At 41.7% G+C, this 12,767-nt stretch overlaps 1 protein-coding gene and 1 non-coding gene across 11 annotated transcripts in view; both read left to right on the forward strand.

Moving 5' to 3' along the window:
* Positions 1 to 12,767, forward strand: part of STAU1 (staufen double-stranded RNA binding protein 1) — a 62,632-nt gene that overhangs the window by 22,799 nt on the left and 27,066 nt on the right. For 5 of the 10 annotated variants that reach the window (XM_025263319.3, XM_045162590.1, XM_045162591.1 and 2 more), the window contains 3 exons: positions 1,209 to 1,365; positions 3,583 to 3,721; positions 4,975 to 5,140. In XM_025263319.3, coding sequence (XP_025119104.1) covers positions 3,621 to 3,721; positions 4,975 to 5,140 — 267 coding nt within the window. In that variant the 5' untranslated portion in view covers positions 1,209 to 1,365; positions 3,583 to 3,620. The remainder of the gene's footprint in view (positions 1 to 1,208; positions 1,366 to 3,582; positions 3,722 to 4,974; positions 5,141 to 12,767) is intronic. The other 5 variants (XM_025263320.3, XM_025263321.3, XM_025263318.3 and 2 more) reach the window with 1 other exon arrangement.
* Positions 9,984 to 10,090, forward strand: LOC123464914. The gene has a single exon (XR_006640017.1). It is a non-coding gene; the product is annotated as a U6 spliceosomal RNA (small nuclear RNA).

The raw sequence follows: 12,767 nt of genomic DNA on the forward strand, positions 1-12,767 counted from the left end.
TTCTCCAGTGCATGAAAGTGAAAAGTGAAAGTGAAGTCACTCAGTCGTGTCTGACCCTCAGAGACCCCATGGACTGCAGCCCACCAGGCTCCTCCGTCCATGGGATTTTCCAGGCAGGAGTACTGGGATGGGGTGCCATTGCCCTCTCCGTTAAATGACCTGGACATACTCAAATCACCATTTCTCATGTGAATTATTTGTAAGTTAAATAAAGTGATAGATTCCGTGATAAAGAAAACCAGAAGAATAAAAGCTCCAGAGCAGTGAATCTCAACCATTGAAGTGCATCAGAACGACTTTGGGAGCTTATTGAAAATACACAGGCTCAGGCCTCCCCTCATGCTGTTCTTTTCAGTCAAAACTCCTGGCACGTGTATTTTACCAGGCTTCCTGGGTTATTCTTCAGATGGACACACGTGTTAAAGAATCACTGTGATGTGGTGGGTCCTAGTGTTTTTTGGATGAATTATTTGTCCAATTCTGATGGGATTAACATAACCTAACTTTACGAATGGAGAGTGCACACAAGTTCCCTTTATACTTAAAAAGGAAAAAAGAGGCTTGTCATTGTCCGCAGTTGTTAAGGGCAAAATTAGCTCTTTTGAATGCCTCCTTAGAATTGAGTTCAGAAATGTTAGATCTTCGCTTGCAGTGAATCTCATCTTCTGAAAGAGGGGGCAGTGTCTGAATAGTACAGTCTTAGAAAAGTAAAAGGTAGCATTGTACTACCTGAATGACATTCCCAAATTCATTTGAGGTTTTGGCCTAATGAGATTGTATTTTCAGACAAGAATCAGTGAACAAATTACAACAAATGCTGTCTTCATTTGTATGAGGTACTATTATGTGTCTAAATTAAGCTTGCTAAATTTCTTCCATGAGAAGAAATGGGAAGACAATTTTTATTTGGATGGCTTCCAGATAATTAACATTTAATATTTTAATATATAAGAGAACAGTTTTTAATTTCTGTACTTATACCCATCTTTCAAAAGATGTTTTTTCATGGAGTGCTGTGCAGTACAAGTCGATGATGTATGTATCTTTTCATGTTTCTAGAAACAGTGAAAAGCGGGTGAAGGGATAAATTACAAAGATGATGACCAGGCCTTTTAAACCATGACCGTAAATTATGTTCAAGGTCCAAGTGACATATTTTAGTCAACATCAGGTTTCCTGAATTGAGAGCTCACAATTTTCATTTGTAGGTGTTTACAGTACAGCTAACACTTGGAGATCAGCACTGGGAAGCTGAAGGAACTAGTATTAAAAAGGCCCAACACACAGCTGCTGCCAAAGCTTTGGAAGGAGCAAAATTTCCTAAACCTATAGTCCGCCCTTTTCGTAGCGAAGGAAGAAATCCAGGTATTATGCGTGGGCCAAGACAGGTTCCTTTCAAAAGTGTGTCTAGAGGTATCCGTTTAGTGTGTATATGAGTTCTTTCTTAACTAACTTGTTGATTTTGAAAGCACAGAGTCTGCACTACCAGTGGCAAATGCTTATCTTTTAGGAATCTTAACCTTACTCGAAAGCAGTGGTTCCCAGTCTTCAGCCCCTCGATGCCTGATGATCTGGAGAGGTGGTCACGGGAGGTGGGGAATGTCACCAAACGATTTCGGAGACTTTCAGAAAAGCTTAATGAAAGGAATTTTTTTTTCTTTTGATAAGGGTTCTATAGATTATGAGAATGTGGGTTTTAACTAAAATCACTTCAACTTTGTGTGTTAATATTGATTATAATATGTTGATCGTAACCCCAATTGTCAGTTTTATGTCTCTTGATAATTAGCAAGAATGAGAAAATAGATATTTATTTCTTAAATTCAGATTAATAGAACCTCTTCAGGCAAGGGTCCCAGTTGGGGAGAATACTGTTAAAGAGGAGTGTCCTGTGAAAGCTTGGGGACCACCGGCCTGGCAGCTGTAGGTAGCAGTGGCTGTTTGAGGAGAGTCGCCCCTCAAGTGTGTGAAGTCACCCAGGCCCTTCGCACGCAGGAATGATCTGGGAAGGCCTCGGCCATGCCTTTCTTGTCCTTTTGCTTTCTCTGTGGGATCTTTGCTTCACATTTATCCTCTGCTGCTGCTGCTAAGTCACTTCAGTCGTGTCCGAGTCTGTGCGACCCCATAGATGGCAGCCTACCAGGCTCCCCTGTCCCTGGGATTCTCCAGGCAAGAACACTGGAGTGGGTTGCCATTTCCTTCTCCAGTGCATGAAAGTGGAAAGTGAAAGTGAAGTTGCTCGGTCATGTCCAACTCTAGCGACCCCATGGACTGCAGCCTACCAGGCTCCTCCGTCCATGAGATTTTCTAGGCAAAAGTACCGGAGTGGGGTGCCATTGCCTTCTCCGACATTTATCCTCTGCTGCAGATAAATTTTATGGGTCAGAGCTGCTCTTACTTAAAACACAACTATTTGAATTGTGTAAAAAGTATAGTTCATATGTTAGCTAAGAAAGAAAAAGAGAGAGCCTAATTACTTATGTGACCCTTGACTTTGCAGACTTAAAGATATTCTTATAAGTTTGATTTATGCACTAGATTAGTGAAACCAGTTATGGTACAGAATCAAGTCATTTTTATTTTCCTCTACCTACATCCTAAAGATGCATTTTCAAGTGGATTTTTGTGTGCATTTCAGTTGAACTTTGCCATTGCTAGTGTTGTTCTGTGTTTGATATGAAGCTGTTGATTTTAAATGTGATTGTGCACTGATGCTAATCTTTCCAGGTTGGTTTTCTTTTACAATGATTTTTAAAGGTTTATGAATTGGATGAACTTAGAGGGGAAAAAAGAGAAGGAAGAATGATGAGTATTTTCTAAAATTGATAATTTTGAGATAACCTAAGATATACTCGTTCCTGTTGTATATGGAAACAGAACTCATTTTTCTAACAAGTATTACCACAAATCAAATCCCATTATAAATATTAAGAAAGAAAACATCTAAGTATTTTGTGGATGTCATCTGACTTCTCCAGATAGAATTTACAGTCTTCTCCTCGGCGATTCTGCACCTTTCCTTACAGCACACATAATGTTGTATCAGAGTTCTTGAAGTGTGTCTTGTGTTCTCTGGACTCCTCTGGGACAAGAATTGTGTTTCTCAAGCTCAGCACAGTGCTTTGCCTCCAGTTAGTACTGAATAAATGCATTGTCCTATGAAATAATGTGTATGGACGTCCTTCTAAGTGTAAGGCAGTCAGTCAGTACAACCAGAGTTATATTGGTTGAGTACTGCCAAACAAATGATTTGGACAGTCCTGTGGGATCTTTTAATCATGAAATTTGATGTGCATTGGAACCTTTTTCTGACAGCTGATTCTCACTGCTAACATCTTGTGTTACATTGCTGCTCCTCAATAGCTGTTACCGTATATTTTGTGCTGTTGATTGTGTATTAATACCTAGAAATCACAGCAGATTCTTGGATTTCCTGACCTGATGCCTAGCAGTGAAGTACTTAGAGCCTTTCATGAAATGCATCATGAGTCCATTAGTAGAAAGCATGCTATTCTTTTTGATTTTAGTCAGTGTCATTCTCATATCAGGAAAAAAAGTTCTTGTTTTGATTCTGTGTTGCAGAAAGCATAACCCCTACTGTAGAGCTAAATGCACTGTGCATGAAACTTGGGAAAAAACCAATGTATAAGCCTGTCGACCCTTACTCTCGGATGCAGTCCACTTATAACTACAACATGAGAGGAGGTGCTTATCCCCCAAGGTACGTGTCTGTTTTGTTTTAAATCCAGGTGAAAATATATTTGCTCTTTCATGTAGAATGGTGAGATGTATGGATTGTAGCGTGCATAATGGTCTGGCCCTCTTTGCCTGCCAAAGGGTGCCGTCTGTCTGAATTGTCCTGCTGTCACTGGAACTGCATTTTGATGCTCTTTGAACTCCTGTCATTGGAAAGGTCTTGGGCACATTCCTCACAGGCAGTGCAGCTCGTGCCCCAAGCAGTCTGGTTAAAGGTCACCCGCGTGTAACTGCTTTGTGCAGCTGAGTCATACTTGAACATAATTCCTGTGACACCACAGTTCTCAGCCCTCATCGATTTCTTGATTAGTGTTTACTGGGTACTTCTTTACATTTGAACTTACTTATGTGCTTTGTAAATAGCCTTGGTATACAGGTGCAGTGCAGCATTAGTTGAAACCTGAAAGTGCCATGCATTTAAAACCTTCTGCTCCAGGTCTTAAGACACTAGTGGAGAGATTGATGATCAAACTGGAGGTCTTCATTTCCCTGCCCTACTTTGGGGTGGGAGTGAGGTGGAGGCCAAAGCCATTTTAAAAATAGAAACCAGCCTCTGCTAGGCTCTAGGCTGTTGGGATTTCTAGAAATGCGGGTCTAATCAATAGTTACTTTAAATATAAATGGATCCAATTGTCTAATTGAAAGACACAAGAGTGGACGACTGAATTTAAAGAAACAAAAGACCCAATTGTATGCAGTCTATAAGAGACTCTGCAGTTTCAGGAACACACAAATTCAAAGGTGAAGGCAGAGAAAAAGATATTCCATACAAATGGAAACTGAAAGAAAGAAGAAATAGCTATATTTATGTCAGACAAGATAAAGACTAAAAGACTTTGGTTAAAAAATTCCCATTCTTTTCTGGAGACATGAAAGTGAATTTCAGGTATGAGAAAGTAGAGCAAGTTAAGTTTTCTTTCCTAACCAAAGTCTAATCCAGTTTAGATTTTGTAAGTATGGGTTAGCTTTATACATTGAACTCATGTAATTTGTAAGTCAGTTTATTTTGTGAAATGTAAACAGTATTTGCTCATACTGTGTGGCAGTTCTAATCTAGCATAAACGTATGAAATCTCTGGATGTGCTGATGAGGACTCATTATTGGTGAGCAAACACTGCTGTAATTAGGACCTGTGATGAAGGAAATACCTGGAATTTGTCAGAGATGGTATGGTGACTTATCTGAGACTAATTTTCCTCATCCCCTTCTATTTTTAGGTACTTTTACCCATTTCCAGTCCCACCTTTACTTTATCAAGTTGAACTTTCTGTGGGAGGACAGCAATTTAATGGGAAAGGAAAGACGAGACAGGCTGCAAAACATGATGCTGCTGCGAAAGCCCTGAGGATCCTGCAGAGCGAGCCCCCCTCTGAGAGGCTGGAGGTGAGGCGAAGCCCGAGCTGGGGCCCCTGGGGGTTGGGGTGGAGCGGGAGGGTGGTAGGAAGACATCGCTTCAGGTTGGTTTTTCTAAGAGGATGCATTGAGAGCTGTGCTTAATATTTGTTGTTAGATAACGTACAAGTTCTGGTGCCCTGTAGGTTTCTTGCCTTTTTGCCCCTCCACCCACCTCAGAAACTTCAGCAGGAAAGTCGGGTTCCTTCTTGTGCACTCAGCGGCGTAGTTCTGAACATGTTAGAAAGATTGTGACTCACTTGAGTGGTGAAGAGCATGCGATGAACTCTTCCATGTTGAACATTATTCTTGTCGGAATCTGTTTTATGGTATCAGGTTAGGGGATTTTCTGAAGCCATTTTGACCAGATGTTTTCTTTATTATCTTGAAATGCCTGTTAACCATTTGTGCTTAACGAACTGTCCCAAGACTTCGTGGCTTAGATACCTCCAGGCCTTTATCCTGCTCACAAGCCTGCGGTCCAGGGAGAGAGTGGCATGGAGACCTCATTTCTGCTGCGCAGCTCACGCCGATGTGGCGCTGCGGGGCTGGAGGGTCTGGTCCAAGGCGGCGCTCTAGCCAGTTGGCTGTGCTGTCGTCTGCGATCAAAGAGGGGGCCTCGGTCCCGCGACCTCAGTTCCCCTCCCCTGTGGCCTGAGCAGAGACTCTCTATACACCCTCACGGTATGGTGGCTCGGTCCCAGGAGGGCGCGTTCTGGAAGACAGGAGGTGGAAGCCGCTGCCAGCGTCTCAGGGCCCCGGCTTAGAATTCAGCCCAGCACCACTTCTGCTGTATCTTGTAGGTCAAACAGTCAGGGAGCCCAGACTCAAGAAGGGGCTACAGGAGCTCACTTTTATTTATTGATTTATTTTTGTATTGAGACAAAATTCACATAATTTCATAGTTTTAACCGTTGTAAGTGTACAGGTCAGTGACCATTGGTACGTTCACAATGTTGAGAACCCCACTTGTGGATGAGAGGAGTATCAAAGAATTGGGGACTTATTTTTTTTATTTTTGGTTACAGCGTGCAGCTTGTGGGACTGTTCCCCAACCAGGGGTCCAGCCCAGGCCCTGGGCAGTGAGACTGTGGAGCCCCGTCCACTGGACCCCCAGGGGACTCCCCTGGGGGCTGTGTTTTAAAATGATCATGATAGGTATAGGATGTTGTGACTAAATAGGAATATAGGTCTTAGAACATCACTAAGTCATCACTAAAATGACTCCATGCTATTGAGCGGCCAGAGCGTTAGTGGCTGGCTCTGATAAAGCAGTTGGATCACCAAAGGTCCAGGAGAGCCCACTGAGTAGAAAACGTTGTGATTTCATGGTTCTGTTTATCACAGCGGGAAATGCCTCCTGAACATATCCCTTGGAAGCATTTGACTTTTCTTGCTCGAGAAACAACTTCTCAAACAATCAGAAGATCTTGCACAGAACGTTGAGCCAAATGGGTGATAGGTATGAAGTTGGGGGGCCTTTGGCGGGGTGCTTGCAGAGGTCTGTTGTGTCCAGCTGTCCTCTAGGGTGACCCAGCTCAGGGCAGTGCTCTGTGGTTCGTGGCTAGCTGCATGGGAAGGTTTTATTTTTCTTTTGTTTCGGTGCATTTTCAGCTTGAGCGCAATCACACATTTTAACAGAGATGTTCTATTTCCAGAGTTCACTGAGGACCAAATAGAAAGGAATGGGCTATAACTTAGGAGGATTTATTGAAGTGAAAGGATGAGGCCCTTAGTGGTGAAATTTGTTAAAGTACTGAAGGTTGTGAAATCTGAGTCATTTTTGGAGGCATTGCATTTGTTGAGTTGACTTTGGTGCTAATCTAATTGGAATCAGATGGAGTAGGTATTTCTTGGTTCCTTCTAGCCAGCAGTTGTTAAATGATTACTGAACACTGGTATGTGGGCCGTCTGCTTCGGAATCACTTGAGAATTAAAAAAAAAAATTCCTTGGCCTAACCCACACGATTCTAGATTCTAATGCAGTAGGCTAAGACCCATGAATCTGGCTTTTTTTTTCTTTTTTTTCCTGGCCATGCCACATGGCATGTGGGATCTTAGTTCCCTAACCAGGAATTGAACCCGTGCCACCTGCATTGGGAGCACAGAGTCTTAGCCACTGAACTGCCAGGGAAGTCTGACTTTTTATTTTATTTTTTCCTTTTTAACAAGCTCTTAGAGTAACTGAAACAGTCAGGGTTTGGGAATCACAGGTCCTAAATATTGTCAGTGCTTCTTAGGCAGTTTTCGGCCTTTGAATCCTGCTTGGAAGTTTGAACTCACTGTATTGCTGCAAAGGGAAAGTGCCTGTCAGAGCCTTAGAGTGACCCATCGCCCACTGGAGCAGTTGGTTGCCTCAAGCCTGAGGGCAGAGGCTGGAGCAGCGGACGCCCTTTCCTCAGCTCATCTGACTTCTGTAGGCAGCTTGGATGGGAGTCATGGGCATCATTTGTGCCCTTGTTTCCTCCTCTTTGCCTGTTTTCTAGTTCTGTGTGATTTGAAGTAGAGACAGTTCCCTTAAGAAATGGTGCAAAGACTGGCCCAAACAGTGCTTCAGAAATGACATTTTCTTTGAAGTTGTAAGTGAAACACACTTGGCTTTCCACCTGACTGAGCTGTCGCTGGTCTCCCAGGCCCTCCGGAGAGTGGGCAGCAGGGCAAGGAAGAAAGACAGTTTTAAAAGATAGCTTTAATTTTTTGTTCTTAACAAGGAATGCCTGTAAACTATAACAATTTTTAACTTCAAAAAAAGAAAAAATAAATTTCCCACTTGTAGGTAGTCATTGTAAACATTTTTGTGTATATCAGGGCATATGTAAGTAAGCACACACTCCTATCTATTTCACAAAAATGGGATGGTATTGTACAATAACCTTTTTTTTTTCCCCCACTGAAGTGCTTATTATGATGTGTTGATGCTATTTACTTAAAATTCCATGGAGGACTCAAATTCAGCATGCCTTTAAGCCATCTTCAAGGGCTGCAGAGTGCTCCACTGTGTGAGCATACCAGTTTAGTTTTTCAACAAAAGAGGCTTGATTTTTGGGTTGTTTGCAATTTTTCCTGTTATAAAATAGGTAGTGAAGAACATTGTTGTCATGAAACCTTTGTGTATGTCTGTGGTTATTTTTGTGAGCCATAGTCCTCAAAGTGGAATTGCCTGGTAATGTATGTGGCCAGGTTCCCCACCAGGAAGATGGTACCTGTTTAGGCCTCTGCCAACAGGGCCCGAGGAGCCTGTCTGCCCACAGCCTGGCTGCGTTGGAAGTTCTCATTGAAAATAGTCTGTTTTGTTCTTGATAATTTTAGCACTTGTGATTGTGTGGTGGATCAGTTCATCTTCTCTAGAGCATAGCCAATAAAGCCAGCAGTTTCCATCTGTAAGACAGGTGTAGTCTGACCCCTTGACAACAGGCCCTGAGCTTGGCCATCCCTGCAGGTAAACAGCGGCAGTGCCCCTCCCCGTGTGGAGCTTGGTTGATTGGAGTGCCATCGAGAAGTGCAGCGAATGCTTGGATGAAAGTAGCACGTATCACGAGAGCATAGAGGGTCTTGTTTAGGTTGGAGTACTGATGGTGCCCTGAGGGACGAGCCATTTAAGCTCAGGATGAAGATGAATAAGAGAACAGGACAAGTACATTCCCAGCAGAGGGAGCAGCTTGTGCAAAGGTCCTGAGTTGGGAAAGCGGTTCTTTTCTGTTCTATCTATTCTGTTCCTTTCTTTTCTTTTCCCTTCTATGGCTTGTACTAATAAAAGATGACTTACTCAGTGTTGAGGTGTTAGGAGTAAGATGGTCATAGCTACAGTGTCTGTGATAGGGAAAAACAGGAGCTAGCCTCATATGGCCATTCTTAGGGAAATGGTTAAATATAATAAATGAATACATTTATCCTAAGACTACCAGAGTGTGGTAGATCTATTTACGCAGACCTAACAGAAGGCGTATAATCTATTGGATGGGCGGGGGAACCATGACGCAGAGCTATTACTGCAAGTATAGTGCTGTTGTTTGAGTTGAATAAATGAAGGCGCCAGCTGTGTGTGTGTGTGTGTGTGTGTGTGTGTGTGTATCTCTGTATATTTGGATGTGCATATTTCTGTCTTTGGAGAAGGCAATGGCAACCCACTCCAGTACTCTTGTCTGGAAAATCCCATGGACAGAGGAGCCTGGTAGGCTGCAGTCCATGGGATCGCTAGGAGTCGGAGACGACTGAGCGACTTCACTTTCACTTTTCACTTTCATGCACTGGAGAAAGAAATGGCAACCCACTCCAGTGTTCTTGCCTGGAGAATCCCAGGGACGGGGGAGCCTGGTGGCCTGCCGTCTCTGGGGTCGCACAGAGTCGGACACTACTGAAGCGACTTAGCAGCAGCAGCAGTTTCTATCTTGAAGGTTATATCAAACTTTAAAATTAGTTTTCTCTTGGTCCAGGTAGTGTTAGAAGACAGACTTCTTAAAATTGTACTGTTTGAAGTTTTCTTTTTTTAAATACCATGCCGTGCTTAGTCACTCAGTTGTGTCTGACTCTTTGCGACCCCATGGACTGTCGCCCGCCAGGCTCCTCTGTCCATGGAATTCTCCAGGCAAGAATACTGGAGTGGGTGGCCATGCCCTCCTCCAGGGGATCTCCCCAGCCCAGGTCTCCCGTGTTGCAGGCGGATTCTTTACTGTCTGAGCCACCAGGGAAGCCCAAGAATACTGGAGTGGGTAGCCTATCCCTTCTCCAGAGGAACTTCCTGACCCAGGAATCGAACTGGGGTCTCCTGCATTACGGGCAGATTCTTTACCAGCTGAGCTACCAGGGGAGCCCTGGTTTTTAAATACTACTTCTGGTGCTTGCTTCGGCAGCACATATACTAAAATTGGAACGATACAGAGAAGATTAGCATGGCCCCTGCGCAAGGATGACACGCAAATTCGTGAAGCGTTCCATATTTTAAAAAATAAAAAAAAAGAAAAAAAGAAATACTACTTCTGTAAAAATACATAAATGTAGCTCTTCCTGTTCTTGAGTTCTTATCTTCACTTGAGCCAGGGATGTGTTTAAGTAGGAATAAACTAAAATTGGAGACCTTACTTTTCATTATACTATCTATATTTCACTATACGCTCAAGGTCCATTGAACCCAATTTTTATTTTTGAGCTTTTTTCTAGTTCTGTAAGAAATGATATTACGTGACTTATTCTTTTTCTAGAGGTTTAAAAGAACAAGGTAAAAATATACTTAATTTTGAAAGTAGAATGATAATTTGTCTTACAATCATGAGGGTCCTTTGGACCCTTTTATAAATCTTAACATTATGGACTCTTAATTTTCTTGTGTTCTGAAACATTTTGCTGCTTGTCATCCTACATACTATTTCAGCACTATTATGTGTTCCCAAATCTGCAATAAACAAGACTAAAATAATAAGGAAGTGGAAGAATGATGAAATCCCTCAATGGATGATATAGTTGTGAAATAATTGTCACTGTTGCATCATCTTTGATGTTCTTATTGCATTGCCTAATATATCATGTTATCTTTCAAGAAGATACAAAGGAAGACTGGAGACACCTGTCTTTTTACTCTGCTTTTAGCTTTTGTTGAACCCAGGTGAGAATTCAGAATTTTTCTTTTTCCATCCCTACTGGCAAACAAAAGAAAACTGATGGAGGAAGACATTTTCCTTGTTAGACCAATCGGAAGATGAATGCAGAGAGACAGACAGCAGCACTCTGGCCTCTCAGGGGGACAGGGAGATTGAGTATGGATGTGACTTGGACTGGGGGTCTTCAGATGATACCTTAGATAAGTTTGCCCAGACTCAAGAGTCTGCGAGGGGACTGTGTTTCTGTGGTATATGAAAAAGAGATGTGCATTCTCTCCTGGTCAGTCATTCAACAGGAAGGACTTTTACCACATAGTATTTTACAAGAACTGAACCATCCTGTTTTGACTTTCTAAAAATATTTGTATGACAGATTTCTTGCATATGATGCTTAGCCACCAGAATTTTCTTGCCACTTAATATCCACAAAATAACTGGATCATGCAGAAGGAGGTGTGGGTGTTAGAAGGAAATTGATGATACAATAATGAAAAAAAGATCATTAGGCTGATCCTTCTCTTGGTGTTTATAAACCTGGAAATGAAAGCATTTTGTAGTTATGGAGCAAAGGAGAAGGCTGTTCTCCCTTCAACAGTTATGAGTCATTTTCAAAAGTAATATGTTTTGACAATAACAGTACAGGAAGAATCGGAACCACCATAGGCTGGCACCCACGGGAGAGGGCGTGCAGCCTGGCGGCGTTACTGTGGGCTGTGCTCTGAGGTTCAGGCGTGGCAGCTGGAGAGCTGTTAGCTGTGTTTAGTGTCTTTGCCTGTTTTGGGTATATTTGCCTTCATTCCTGACTACAAACCTGGAATAAAAAGTTAAGTTTGTTATTTTTTTTTATTAAAATCTATAATGGAATGATTTTTTGTTGTCCTCTTATTTTGTATGTTACTTGTAAAATGACTTTAAGTATAGAAAAATCTAGAGGGTCCATTGGAGCCAGATGGTAAATGGTGATGGTTGTTTTTCCCTGGCATGTTGAGGGTTAAGCATGGTTCAGAGTGTTTTTGTTTTTTTTCCTTAATGTTGCCTAGATTTTATTGCTGAACCATACACTATGGGATTGATGTTAACAATAATTCCCACTTCCTGAAGGTAAGACTGAAGGCCTGCTACAGTTTCTTCATCTCACTGGGAATGGTATTTGTGTATTTTTTTTTTTTTTTTTGAGTCATTTGCTGCTTCCCCCATTGCAACATTTTGTCCAGTCCAGATAATATTAAAATTATTTATGTAAAAGAGCAATATAATCTCTCTTCCAGATATATGTATATCTTTGTTTTCTGTTTTGCATTTTTAGTTTACTGGCTGCTTTGTCCAATCTGCAGTTCTGTTTGAAGCAGTAGCTTCGAGCTGTGAATCTCAACTCTGGTCACTAGGGGATTTTAAAAAAAAGAAACCATATATAAAATGGATATCCAGGCCCTACCTGTGGAAATTTGAGTTCACATATCTGGAGCGGGGCTCTGGCATCTGTATTTGTACAGCTCCCAAGTAATCCTGATGCTGTTATGCTTGAGAAACACTGGCTGAGAGTTTAGAATTCAGTAGTAGACTTAGGTAGTTCCTGATAGATTTAGGTGGAACCTCAATATGCAAAGTACAAAAGAAAGTTCATTAGTAGAACTTGTCAGTTTGAATTTTAGAGTATTTATAAAGGCAGTCAGTGAGAATGATTTATGTGAATTTTCACAACACCAAATTACCCTATATATTGTTTTTGTCCATTAAAAAACAACAACAAAAAACCCACATGGCTGGGAAAGATCCGGTCCCATTTTAGAGTAGTGGTTAACTCTCCTGTGGGAAGGAGTGTGAGAAGGACTTAATTGTTTTCCTTATCAAAGGAAAAAAATAATGTCAGTGGTGTTTAGTGTTGCCGTTTGTTATATCCAGTAGAGTTGTGGGTTACATTATTATCTGTACTTTTCTGTATGTTTGAAACAGGTCATAACTAGAAGTAAAAATTAAAAGGAATTGAACTGGTATAATGAACAAATAAAACAAATGGAAAATTG

The sequence above is a fragment of the Bubalus bubalis genome, chromosome 14 (assembly GCF_019923935.1).
Source record: "Bubalus bubalis isolate 160015118507 breed Murrah chromosome 14, NDDB_SH_1, whole genome shotgun sequence".
NCBI lineage: Eukaryota > Metazoa > Chordata > Mammalia > Artiodactyla > Bovidae > Bubalus > Bubalus bubalis.